The 13,964-nt window shown below is 34.5% G+C and overlaps 1 protein-coding gene across 1 annotated transcript in view; it reads right to left on the bottom strand.

The window, feature by feature from the left end:
- LOC106875675 (uncharacterized) overlaps nt 1-13,964 on the bottom strand; it is a 168,029-nt gene that overhangs the window by 11,100 nt on the left and 142,965 nt on the right. The window contains exons 3-4 of the mRNA XM_052972127.1: nt 4,310-4,369; nt 1,792-2,597 (exon numbers count right to left, since the gene is read on the bottom strand). Coding sequence (XP_052828087.1) covers nt 1,792-2,596 — 805 coding nt within the window. The 5' untranslated portion in view covers nt 2,597; nt 4,310-4,369. The remainder of the gene's footprint in view (nt 1-1,791; nt 2,598-4,309; nt 4,370-13,964) is intronic.

Genomic DNA, 13,964 nt, shown 5'->3' with positions numbered 1-13,964 from the left:
TATATATTATATATATATATATATGTATATATGTGTGTGTGTGTGTGTGTGTGTGTGTGTGTATACATATATATATCATCATCATCATTTAACAGCCATTTTCCATGCTAGCATATGCTGAATGGCTCAACAGGAGCCAACAAGCCAGAGGACTGTACCAGGTCCCAATGTCTGCTTTGGTATGGCTGCTATGGCAGGACAATGCTCCAACACAAATCCTTGCTTTCAATGGCTGCTGTGAGTGACTGTGGCTTTGACTCTACTTATCATCTGTTCTCCAGCATGAAAAAAACACTTGGCTGGGAACCAGTATTGCAGTGATGATGATGATGATTATGTCATATCTATTGTTGACGACTTTTTTTACCAACAGGATGAAAGCTTCTTTACTAATGTTATCCAAGCACTGCAACACAGATAGAAGAAGTGTGTGGACCATAAGAGGGACTATGTTAAAGATACTCCATGAGAGTATCTCGGTGAGTCTATGAACTTTTCAGCTAACTCTCATATACTAAAAGGTATATTAAAGGTTTCATACGTCAACACTGTCCAACCATGTTAGCAGTGCAATTCACTTACTTTTTAAAGTTATCGCTGCAGATTTTTGATTGCATAGTTTACATAGAGGTATTCATATACAAAACAAAACCTTCAGTGCTGGCTCTAATATGTATGTATGTGTGTGTGTGTGTGTGTGTGTGTGTGTGTGTGTGTGTGTGTGTGTGTGTGTATGCATGGATGTATGTATGCATGTATGTATGCATGCATGTATGCATGTATGTACGTATGTACACATACAGATACAAGCTATATATACATATACATAAAACACACACACACAGACATTTACTAATTAATATATACATTTGTATACATCTATATCCAGGGAGAAGCTGTTTGTCTTTGGAGGAGCTGCCTCACAGATAATACATTATGACTGGGTACTGAAATAGCAGCTCAACCACTCAAATGTAGATGAGATATATCTTGATTTTGCCAAGGTCTTTGACAAAGTTGATCATGGAATGATATGTCAAAAACTGAGTGATCTCTGGGGAGACATCAATCTGCATCAGAGTCCTTTGAGGAACTGTACTGGGAACACTACTATCCATGATGGCTCTCTCAGACATGCCCTCAGCCATACAGTCAGTCACTCTCATCTCAAGGGCCCTGATGACATACTAAAACTGCAAAATGACCAGCATACAGTATACAAATGGACTAATAGAAACAACATACAGTTTAATGCTTGAAGCACTCCACTATCAACCCACAACAAACTACAATCAGAATACACATAAGCAGGGGATAGTGCAATCTCAGAATCAGGATTGATGCATGATCTGAGAACCCACATGTATAATGCTGCAATGTTCCATGTGTATATTACCAAGATGGCAACACTGTGCAGAGCAGTAGCTTGATGGATTCTGAGATCATTCAGATCTAGTAAAAAAGGATACCATGCTACTCTTAAGGAGAACTTTCATTCCCAGTCATCTAGATGGCACCGCAGAGTGTCAAACTGGTGGCAAAACTTGAGGCAATCCAGTGCTACTACAGAAAAATGATTGGCTTGGTAAAACAGATAAGCTAAGAGGCTAAAAGAACTGACGCTCTACTCCTTAGAGAAAGATGATATATACAGGTACACATGTATGTGCATGCACACACACACACACACACACATGCACATACATATTGAGAGACAAAAGTAGAAGACAATGTTAGAGGTGAAGTAAAATTATAAAAAAGAAATAATCAACAAAACTGTTTGTTACTCACTGAATCTTAATGATCCAAAAGTAATCTGATCTTTGTTTGGGGGAGGTTTCTGGCCTTCACTGAGTATTTGTACAGGAATTATTTCCCCTTTGTCATCATCATCATTGTCCATGTGATGAGATGCTGCTGATATTTTTGATCTAGTTGAGAATATTCGACAGCCAGAACCTCTTGCACTCTTCTTACTACTGTCATTGTTGCTGCTGTTGTTACTGTTGATGCTTCTCACAGCATTGGGTGATGAATTTGTTGACAAGTTGCTTAATGCTAAGCTTGTCTCTTGTAGAAGGTGTGATGTAGCATGGTGTGGTGTGCATGCACTGGTTTGTGTCTCTTTTGGCACAGCTTTGAACATTTCAGCAAATTTGCGTCTCTCAGCAGCTTGGATGGCACTGGTTCGAATCTTGTTGATTCTCTGCTCCATATTTTCCCGACGAGCATTTTGCTCATTCTGTAGCTTAGTTACATCAGGATGATTGTCAAGATTTATTTTAAGGTAGTTGTCGGAGCTGAGCTCCCCTGTTGATGGTGGCCAGGAGCCAGCACCTCCTCTGTACACAGAGGGAGAAGCACTGCATTTGGTGTTCATTGGTGGCATGGTGTTTGGTGTATTCATTGTAACATTAAAGTCACTATAATAATATTTGGGGCTATTGACTATAGACCTTGTTGGCAATCCTTTCATGCCCTGTAGGTGATGCCAAGGTGTCTGTAGACCATCATAGGTAAGTCCTGGAGAAGGACCAATATCTGTATATTTCTTCCATTTTTTCTCCTTCTTCTTCTTTGAATTCTGAATTCCCATTCTTGAAGAAAATTATAAAAGAAAAAGAGTATTTGAGAGAGACTAGAAAACAAATGTTGAGAAATGTAAATGAAATATTTAAAATTTATAGTAACTATAAAGATTAATTTATTTTGTCTCATAGCAAGTTCATTTCAGAATTTCCACAGAAGTTTTAAATACATGGCACTTCTGCCCATTAGACAGTCATTTTACTCATAGCCACTCTCATCCAGTATTTTAGGTTTATTTTAATACTTATTATTTTGTGTGGCACTTTCACATTTATATTTCATGTTATCATTTTGATATTTTGTGAAGCAACTGCTTTTAGAGCAATATGGATATCTTCTACCCCATACATACCATTCAAATATAAAATAGCTATAACACCTATTGCTTAACAAAATTATATACCTTGCCCACTATCAAGATATTGTTGTTGAAGAAAATAATTTTGTCTTCACACAATTTATTTTAATTATCCTTAAATATTATTATTACAAGTAGTAATAGTAGGGCAGTGTGTTGGCAGAACTCATAGAGTGTCAGACAAAATTCTTTGTAGTATTTAGTTGGGTCCTTCGTGTTTCAAGTTCAAATCTCACTGAGGTCAGCTTTGCCTTTCATCCTTCTGAGATTAGTTAAATAAGACTTTGTGAGAAATTAATTTACTTATTATTCCTTAGAGTGATGCTCTGAAATCCACAGGTCTAGTACCAATTTTTCACTTTCTGCAGTAAATGAAAGAGAAATACACTTATGGACCAGGAATTTATCACTTGTATCTTTCCTTACAAGTTTAGTTGGAACTCAGCACTAAACCAATGAATCAGTAATTAATCTTAAAATTGTCAGTGAACTAAACTACCCACTGGTACCTTCTAACTTGTAGTAACAATGAACTGTTAAAGATTAAAGTGCCATAGCTATCAGTACATCACATCCTTTCAGTTAGTGCTCTACTGTCATGTACATAAGTACCTTTTACTGAACCACAGTTGATATTTCATAAAAGTGAATTTTGTATTAAAATAAAAATGTCATATAGGCACAAGAGTGGCTATGTGGTAAGTAGATTGCTCACCAACCACATGGTTCCGGGTTCAGTCCTACTGCATGACACCTTGAGCAAGTGTCTTCTACTATAGGCTTGGGCTGACCAAAGTCTTGTGAATGGATTTGGTACAAGGAAACTGAAAGAAGCTCGTCGTATATATATATATATATATATATATATATATATATGTGTGTGTGTTTGTCTCCCCGATGTTGGTGTGTTTATGTCCCTGTAACTTAGCAGTTCAGCAAAAGAGACCAACAGAATAAGTACTAGGCTTACAAAGAATAAATCCTGGGGTCGATTTGTTCGACTAAAGACAGTGCTCCAGCATGGCCACAGTCAAATGACTGAAACAAATAAAAGAATATTTAAAAAAAACCCAAAAAACTAAAAGTTAATGATAGCCTCCATCTGCAAAGACAAATCTATTCCAAGCCCTAGTGACTGATACCTCATCCTGCAGTGTGTAAGTTGATAGTCCAGATTAAAACCTGTCAGAAATAGGATTAGTTATATTTTAACTGCATTTTTAACAACAAACTTCTGATATTCAGAAGTATCTTACCAACAGCATTAGGAAAATAAAAGAATGAAATCAAAAGAATGAAATCAAAATGCTAAAAATAAAACAAAAGAATGAAATCAAAATGCTAAAAATAAAACTGACTTACATTGAATGCTGGTAGAATGGGCTACCTCATGACATTGTTGGATTGGTAAAAAGACTTCATCTGAATAATAAAAAATAAAATCACACTGCTTTAACAACTGGAAAAATGATTTTAACAAGATTGTTAGTGGCTCCTATAAGTCATTAACTTTTTGGTATCAAGTCACTTGAAACTACTCTGATTTATTTCATATTAAATCCTGTTTTAAAGCATTTAGATTTAAATTAAAACCATCATGATAATTTTATGTACGAATTTTGATAAATGAATAAAGAAAAATTCTGTGTAGTATAGTTGTCCACTAAGTATTGAAGATTCTTAGATTAAATGATTCAGTGGTTTAGTACTGAGTTTCAACTAAACTTGTAAGGAAAGATACATGTGATAAATTATTCGCCCATCTAGAGATGGGTGCATTTCTCTTTCATCTACTCAATTCTACAGAAAGTGAAGAGCTGGTACCAGTCCTATGGATTTCAGGACATTACTATAAGAAATAATAGTAATAATAACTAAAGTGATTTCTCACATTGGCACAAAATCACAAGTACTTTGATAGAAGGGCAGTACTTGGCGAGTACCTAATTTTATAAATTACAAAGGGATGAATGGCAAAGTTGACTGCAGTGAATTTGAGCTTAGAACATAAAGGAATACAACTAAATACTACTTGAAATTTTATCTGACATTCTATGAATTCTGCCAATGCATTCCTCTACTAATAAACCTTTCTCAATATTTACTAAAACAGACGTCACAAAATCAGCTAAATGAATAACCACTAGATCAGTTTTTGATTTAATAGTGACCTCACTAGTACTGGTGCCATGAAAAAAGCATCCAGTATATTCTGTAAAGTGGATGGCATATAGGAAGGACACCCAGCTGAAGAAAAATACCAAAACTGACATTGGAGCTTAGTGCAATCCTCTGGCTTTCAAGTTCCTCTCAAACTGTCCAACTTATGTCAACATGGAAAGCAGACATTAAACAATGATAATGGGGAAACTGAATATGTGAACTCTGTTCTAAAGAAAGTAAAGTATTCAATGGGTGGAATTTGGAAGCTGTTGTTGTTTAACCCAAATCAAATTTGATTGAACAGATGCATGAGCAAAGGTGTTCCAGCTATCACTATCTCCTCTTTCTAGGAATGTGAAAGATATTACCTAATGTGATTTCTTCTGTAGTGTAATTTGAGAGAGATTTGGTTACTATTCAAATAGGCCAACTAATCATTTAGAGATTCTTTCAGTGGTTAGTATATTATAGAAGTTGAGCACTAAATAGAGTTTCTTGAATGTAGTATTGAATTATAATCAAGTGGTTGCTGTTCACACACTATGATTTGGCTGCGAGAGGGCAGGGGTACAAAACTATTCCCATGTGTAAAAATCTGAGTTTCTACCATACTGTCAAATAACTAAAATACCAATTTCCCAACAAATGCTATTGTAGCAAGTTATAATAAACCTTTATTGGCAGTAATATGATGTCATAGTTATGTTGACTGAATAGCTATTGATTATTTGTTTCCCATTGGTTAAAATTACTGAATTTTTGAATTCTAACTTTAGTTACAGTTCTTAGAATTCAGGTATGAGCAGTTATCAAAACCCTGATTTTTTGGGAATTAATCAATGTTCGTTGGTTGTCACTCGTTTCCATGACACTCACCCTCTTGAGATATGCCATGTCTCTTATCTAATTCAACAAGGCTATTTTGAATTGTTGTTCAAAACTCTTGTAGCTTGGTTATGGAAGAATTAGTTAACATAAATTTTATGTTGTAATTCTCTACAACAGTTTTCTTTTGACTTATAAAAATGTACTGTAAATATTATATGTATGTAAATAAACTAATTTAGTAAATAATTTCTCTTTCTTCATTTTCTTCAACCTGTTGGTGAAATTTATTTCTGCAACTATGAAATTGTTATTATAGCAGTGAAAAAGAGTAAGGTTTATTATCTTCAACATACATACACGTTGAGTGTCTTGGTGTGTATAATTCACCACAGTGTTTATGCAGCCTGAGTTAAGATTTATGTATGCTAGTAAATGCTTATAAGTGACAGGTTTATCACCATAGATTCCTACTCAAGAAATGATTATATTTATTATCTCTTCCAAGTCAAAACCTTTATAAACCAGATAATCAAAAGCGTTATAAATTGGTGACCAGCCGACGTTAATTACAAAGTCTACTTGGGAGAATAATCACCGTTAGAAATTGGTGACCCTGTTGTGATTTGAACATGCAGCCTTCTGCTTAAATTTTTATTCTCCTGCTGAACTGCTGTTATGGAACAACATTAACTCTACCTTGCCAAATGTTTGAAGAAACCAATTCTTTTAATGTAGATATTAACAATTATGTAACCCGACTCAAGAGATTTCTCTCTGATGTTCCTTCTTTTACAAGTAAATTACAAAATATTAAAAGTTTCGACCCTTCTGATATTAATTCTTGGACTCATGTATTTGTACGTAATGATGTCAGTCATCATTCACAGAATTATAAATACACTGGACCTTTTAAAGTTTTGTCAATTAAAGATAAAACTATGACCTTGGATATGCATGGTAAAAAGGAAATTGCCAGTTTAGACAGAGTTAAAAAAGTTTATTTCAACCTGTCTTCATGTCATGAGAATAAAAATTTGAGCAACACATTTCAAAATAACTCAAAACAGAACAATTCTCAAAGCAGTGAACTTAAGGTTGAGAAAAAGATCTACAAGTCAACTTTAAAATCACCTACAAGCGAAAAGAAAACTAGAAGTGGTAGAATTGTACATTTTCCCCAAAAGACTTTCTCAGTATGTTTGAATATATTTCTTACGGACTTTTATATTCCTGGAATTAAAAAAAAAAAAAAGATTTTATAATTCAGGTATGAGCAGTTATAAAAACCCTGATTTTTGGGAAATTAATCAGTGTTCATTAGTAGTCACTCGATTCCACGACACTCACTCTCAGTGTTCATTGGTTGTCACTCGTTTCCATGACACTCACTCTCTTGAGATATTGGTTATTGCTATGCCACGTCTTTTATCTAATTCAACAAGGCTATTTTGAATTGTTGTTTAAAACTCTTGTAGCTTGGTTATGGAAGAATTAGTTAACATAAATTTTATGTTGTAATTCTCTACAACAGTTTTCTTTTGACTTATAAAAATGTACTGTAAATATTATATGTATGTAAATAAAATAATTTAGTAAATAATTTCTCTTTCTTCATTTTCTTCAACCTGTTGGTGAAATTTATTTCTGCAACTATGAAATTGTTATTATAGCAGTGAAGAAGAGTAAGGTTTATTATCTTCAACATACATACACGTTGAGTGTCTTGGTGTGTATAATTCACCACAGTGTTTATGCAGCCTGAGTTAAGATTTATGTATGCTGGTAAATGCTTATAATTAAGTTATAAGTGTCGGGTTTATCACCATAGATTCCTACTGAAGAAATAATTATATTTATTATCGCTTCCAAGTCAAAACCTTTATAAACCGATAATCAAAACCATTATAAACTGGTGACCAACCAACGTTGATTATGAAGTCTACTCAGGAGAATAATCACCATTATACTAACTTTTATCATCATCATCATCATCATCATTTAACGTCTGTTTTCCATGCTGGCATGGGTCGGACGGTTTGACTGGTGACTGGGAAGCCAGGAGACCGCACTAGGTTCCAATCTGATCTGGTAGTGTTTCTACGGCTCGATACTCTTCCTAACATCAGCCACTCCAAGAGTGTAGTAGGTGCTTTTTATGTGCCACTGGCACGGGAGCCAGTTAGGTGGCACTGGCATCGGCTACGTTCAGATGGTGCTTTTTACGTGCTACCAGCACAGTAGCCAGTCAGAGCGGGGAGGCTGCATCGACCATGTTCAGATGGTGCTTTTTACGTGCCACTGGCACAGGGAGCCAGTTCAGGTGGCACTGGCAATGACCCATGCATGCATGGTACTTATTGTGTGCCACCAGCATGGAGCCAGTCAGGCAGCACTGGCATTGGTCACAACTACAATTTCCATTTGATTGTGATTTGATTTGATTTTAACTTTGATTTAAGAGGAATAAATCATGATTGCGTTATGCCTTACCTGGTTTATAAACAAACACAACAAATTAGTTTTGTTTTTACTAAGGAACTTCATCATTTTAGTGGGTCACAATAAAAAACTAAGGGAAGGATGTTGCCAGAGAATCTAATTTTAACAATATCAGTCAGTCTACTGAAAATGACTGCCAATGTCATCTATAGTGGAGGTTATTAAACAACGTCATACAACACTAGCTTCTCCATCACAATACCAAGTGATTATTACTGTCACCATCAGTATCACCAGCATCATTTTCTCCTTGATACAGACAATTATTCTCACCATATCCCAAACATCATCACCACTGCATTATAACTGTAACTACTGACAACAATTTCTACCTCTCCCACATCCTAAGACACAAAACTGGAAGAGAATGACGATGGTAGTTTTTATAATGACATTGATAATGATGTTGGTGACAGTGCTGATAATGGTCTAATATGAAGGTGGTTAATATGTGAATAGATACATGCATGCATGCATGCATGTATGTATGTATGTATGTATGTATCATCGTATGTGTGTGTGTGTGTGTGTATCTATATGTGTGCGTATGCGTGTGTGTGCATGTACATAAACATTTTGTTTGCTTTTATGTGCTTTTTGTTCATGCTAACATGGGTTAGATGAATATGTTATTCAGGCATTGTTTCACAGCTACATACCCTCCATGTCACTGACCTTTACCTAATTTGCAAGTAAAGAATCTCTTATTTTACATGTCTCTGAAGGCACAAAGTTAGTAAACAATTTGTTGACAGGAGAAATGACAACAGTATTACCACTTGTAACTAGCAAATTTTTTAAAAAGTGCAACTTTAAGCAGACATATGCACACACGTGCATGTATGTATGTATGTATGTATGTATGTATGTATGTATGTATGTATGTATGCACGCATATATATGTGTATATATAAAACACACACACACACATGCGTGCGCATAGCCAGTATTGTTTATGTACTCTAGTGAGTGACACTGAATCAGAATAGAAGAATATCTAAACTTTAACCAATATAAAATGAATTTATAATGACCAAGCTGTGTAAAAATGTTTTATAATATTATAGAGCTGAAAAAATTCTATATTAAACAGAATATACCTAACTTCAATTAACATGGTGGTAAAAAATATTATAATAAAATATCAGGATAGATAAATGAACAGACAGGATTTATAATACCTCTTCATACATTCAAAGACATAAATATTCTCAGAATTCAACATATTTTTTCGTATTTGCTGCCAAGATATATGGTTTAAATGAGTTAAAACTATTTCCTTGAAAAAGTATTTTAGAATTCTAAGAATATTTGTTTCTGAATAGTATGAGTGGATATTTTTACACACACAAATGTCAAGGAGAATTTGTGAATAGCCATAATGGATACCAATACAATTAGTCAGCTAAACCAGCCCTGAGATAAAGTACTTCTACTCAATTGCAATAATTAACTACATATGCACCAAACATCAAACTTACATGCAAGAATGCAGTACTCTTCTTCATTGTCTACATTTTGAACTTTAATTATGGGAATGCTGAACATTTGGTCTTCTTGCCTATTTTAGAATCATTTTACAATTACTTGTTCAAGTGGAGCATTAGCTGTGTCAGTAGCTCTGGTCTTGGAAAGTTTGCAAAGGTCATATGCATAGTCCCTTCCTATATACCATTCCAATAAAAAAAAAATAGGTAAGTTTTAAAAAAATAAAATAACCCGTTGGATGCTTTAAAGTGAGCACTGCAAGCTAATGAAACATTTGACAATTATGCAGTGCTCTCACTACCATTCACAGGAAATTGTTTCAAATCTATATGGGCTGAGCTAGCAAAAGTTAAATATTAAAACAGACCAAGCTCTTAGTTATGGAGTAATGTCAGTTTGTTCAGCAATTTGGCAATCAATAAATTCACGTAACTACGAATTTTAGTGCAATATTGAAGCTTAGCATTTTTTGCTTTTAGCCTCATTGTCATCATCAAATGCACATTACTTATAGGAATAAGTTCAAACTTTACTCCTGAAGCTATAATGCTAGAAGATTGCAGTCATCTATGTACAAAGCATATAACATTGGTTTAGTATGTTAGACTGACATACATTTAGCGTTCATATTTCACATTCAAGTGTTTTGAACTTGGAAGGACATACAATGGCAATAGCATAATTATTCCTCCAAAATAAAAAAATTCAAATTCTGGACTGCTCTATCCATCCACAGAGAAAAACTGGTATATCTTAGAAAAGTAAACATTAGTGACAGGCATATCTCAGTAAAGAAAATATTTGTAACACTATTTTCTGAAACTTACATGAAAATATAAGAGTGTCTTAGTTTGCTGAAAATAAAGACTTAACTTTTTTTTACATCACAAACAATTATAGGGCAGCCACTTATGACTATACCCACCAACCAATCAGATATATAAATGTAAAATTATTAAAAATATTGCTATTATGAATAGTATGATTAGTGTTATAGAAAGGACAGTGTCTTGATATCAAAAATTCTTTGCTGCATTTTGAATTAAAATCCTGGCTTTGCTTTTAATTCTCTCAAAGTAAAATAAATACCAGAAACACACCAGTGTTCATCCAATGGTCAATATCAACTATAAGTCAAGTGCAGACTAACATATTTAGAGTAGTGAGTGAAAAAACTAAAGTGCTAAATCAAATGAAATTTAACCCACTAATGAAGCAAACTCATTAGTGTTGGTGACAACAAAACAATGAATTCTGAAATTTGAATTGATAAAATCAGAGACATGCAGTAAGAAATAAGTCTGACCTTTCACAAGTACAGTGACAAAATCAAATATGTTTTAATTTTATTAGATTTCCTAAGGCAGCATGTCAGCAAAATCATTAGTACACTGGGCAAAATGCTTAGTGACATTTTGTCCATCTTTACATTATGGATTCAAATTCTGCCAAGGTCGACTTTGCCTCTCATCTTTTCAGGGACAATATATAAGTACCAGCTGAGCACTGGGGTCAATTAATCAACTTACTCTCTCCCTCAGACTTGATGTCTTTGTGCCAAAACTTGAAATCAATATTATTAGATTTGCTAAGGCGTTGAGCTGGCAGAATCGTTACCATGGCAGGCAAAATGTTTAGCAACATTTCATCCATCTTTGCCTTTCATCCTTTTGGGGGCAACAGAATAAGTACCAGTTGAGTACTGGGGTTGATGTAATTGACATAACCCCTAACCAGAAACTGTTGACCTTGTGCCAAAATTTGAAATTAATATTAGATTTCTTCAAGTTGGCAAGCTGATAGTAATATTAGCACACTGGGCAAAATGCTTAGTGATATTTTGTTTGTCTTTATGTTCTTATTTCAAATTCTACCATGGTTGACTTTGCTTTTTATCTTTTCAGGATCAATAAAATAAGTATCAGCTGAGCATTGAGATTGATATAATTGACTTACCCCTCTCCTGAAATTTCTGGCCTTGTGCTAAAATTTGAAATCAATATTACAAGATTTCTTCAAGGTGGCACACTGCCAAACTCATTACCACACTGGGCAAAATGCTTGGTGGCATTTCGTCCATTCTTATGTTCAAATTCCACTGAAGTTAACTTTGCCTTTCATCCTTTCAGTGTCAATGATATAAGTACCAGATGAGGACTGGAGTTTACATAGTTGACTTACCCCACCCATTGAATTTGCTGGCCCTGTAGTGAATTGCAGTCTAATAAATACATACCAGAGTGCAGAATAATTTTGAGAAGATATAGTGTTTTTGTGAAGTTTATTCACTGATTAAGTGATTTAAATGACAGAGAATTTACCAAGGATGCAATCTGTAAAACTATATAGTGAAGTGCTACTTAGTGTAGTGAACACGAAAGAATTCTGTTATATCTTCATATTTATCAATTATAACAACTATTTCCTTCCTCTCATTAAGGGCTATTAACACCTTTCCAGGAATTGTGGAGTGTCAAAATTGGTAGACTAAGAAACTAAAACTCTATCCTTTCAAATTTTGAGAACACATCTCTTCAGGAATGAATTTACATTTCATTCTTCTGAAATCATATCCTCATTATATATCCAGCTCGTTCAATCCCAAAGTTAGGGATAGCTACTAGTTGTCAATGGAAATTAGTGGTTCACATCCATCGTTACATGAACAACACATTTATTAGTAAAAATAATTGAGGCACATGGATGTAACTGTGAACTGTGTAGTTGAGTTTGTTTCACTAGCATGTGGATACAGGTCTGATAGAGGATCTTGGTCAAGAGATTGCTACTCCAGCCTTCTGAGTGGGATTTGGTAGACAGAAACTGAGAAAGCTTGTCTGTTTGTTTGTATGTGTATATGTATGTATGTATGTATGTGTCAAGGCCGACAGGAAGCGGTCCAGCTTCCTAGGGCTAAATAGCAGTAGTATATTCCCTTATTGGGACTGTCACGTTAAGTTGGCAGTATACAACTACTTTATTGCATCACTACTGCTTAAGTCTCTCTGAGAGATTTAGAAATGTATTATTTCTAATATAAATATATATATATATATATATATCAGCATACATACACTTTTGGTCTCTTGTATGTAAGTATATATATATATATATATCAGCATACGTACACTTTTGGTCTCCTGTATGTAAGTACAGATATATATATATAAATTCTGTACGACTCTTACTCTTTCCTTCAGCTCCTTTCACACTTTCTGTGTTCCTTCCACTTTTCTTTTTCTCGCTCTCATCCTCTCTCACATTTCTTAGTACTCCCTTCATTCTCATCATTTTACCTCAGTCTGTCTCTTTCTGTTTTTTCTCTCTCTTTCTCATCCCGCCCTAATTCTTCAATCCCTCTATCCACTACCTCTCTCCCCTCCTTCCATGTGACTGGTGGTCAGCCAAGCTTGACTTTTCTTTCATGGATCCACTACTAGCTGTGCAGCATCTCTGGTATTTCTTCCCATGACATTTATCTCCAATGTTCCTGCCATAAGGCTTCACTTCCACATATGCCAGCTTAATTTAATTCATCCTTAGTCAAAAGACACTTGTTGTTAATGTCCTATTGTTTGTATTTGTAATTGTGTACCATTTCTCCGTTTTTGTCTTTCCGTCTTTGTTTTTGTAAACATTTGCTTGCTTTCTTCCAAAGAATCTAATGCTCTTAGCTTAGATTTCCTTGGAGCTGGCCAGATTAGAGCAGTCTCGAGATTAACTGGCCGAAACTGCAAAGACGATCTGCTTCTCAACTGAAGATTGAAAACTCCGAATGTCCTGTCCTTTTAGGTTCCAAGATCACAGCTAGAGATCTATGTTAGGATTCCGTTATGGCAGGTATATATTATATTAGAGGAAATATCAAAACTAAGGCAGAACATGTATCTCAAGTCATTTAGAATAATTTAATTAGAATGATTTAATTAAGGTTACCCTAATTAAATTATGCTAAATGACTTGAAATACTTGTTCTGTTTTGGTTTTGATTTTTCCTCTAATATATTATATATATATATATATATATATATATATATAT

This window comes from Octopus bimaculoides, chromosome 12 (assembly GCF_001194135.2).
Source record: "Octopus bimaculoides isolate UCB-OBI-ISO-001 chromosome 12, ASM119413v2, whole genome shotgun sequence".
In the NCBI taxonomy this organism is placed as follows: domain Eukaryota; kingdom Metazoa; phylum Mollusca; class Cephalopoda; order Octopoda; family Octopodidae; genus Octopus; species Octopus bimaculoides.
Note: the sequence above shows the minus strand (reverse complement) of the source record. Positions and strands in the feature narration are given on the sequence as shown.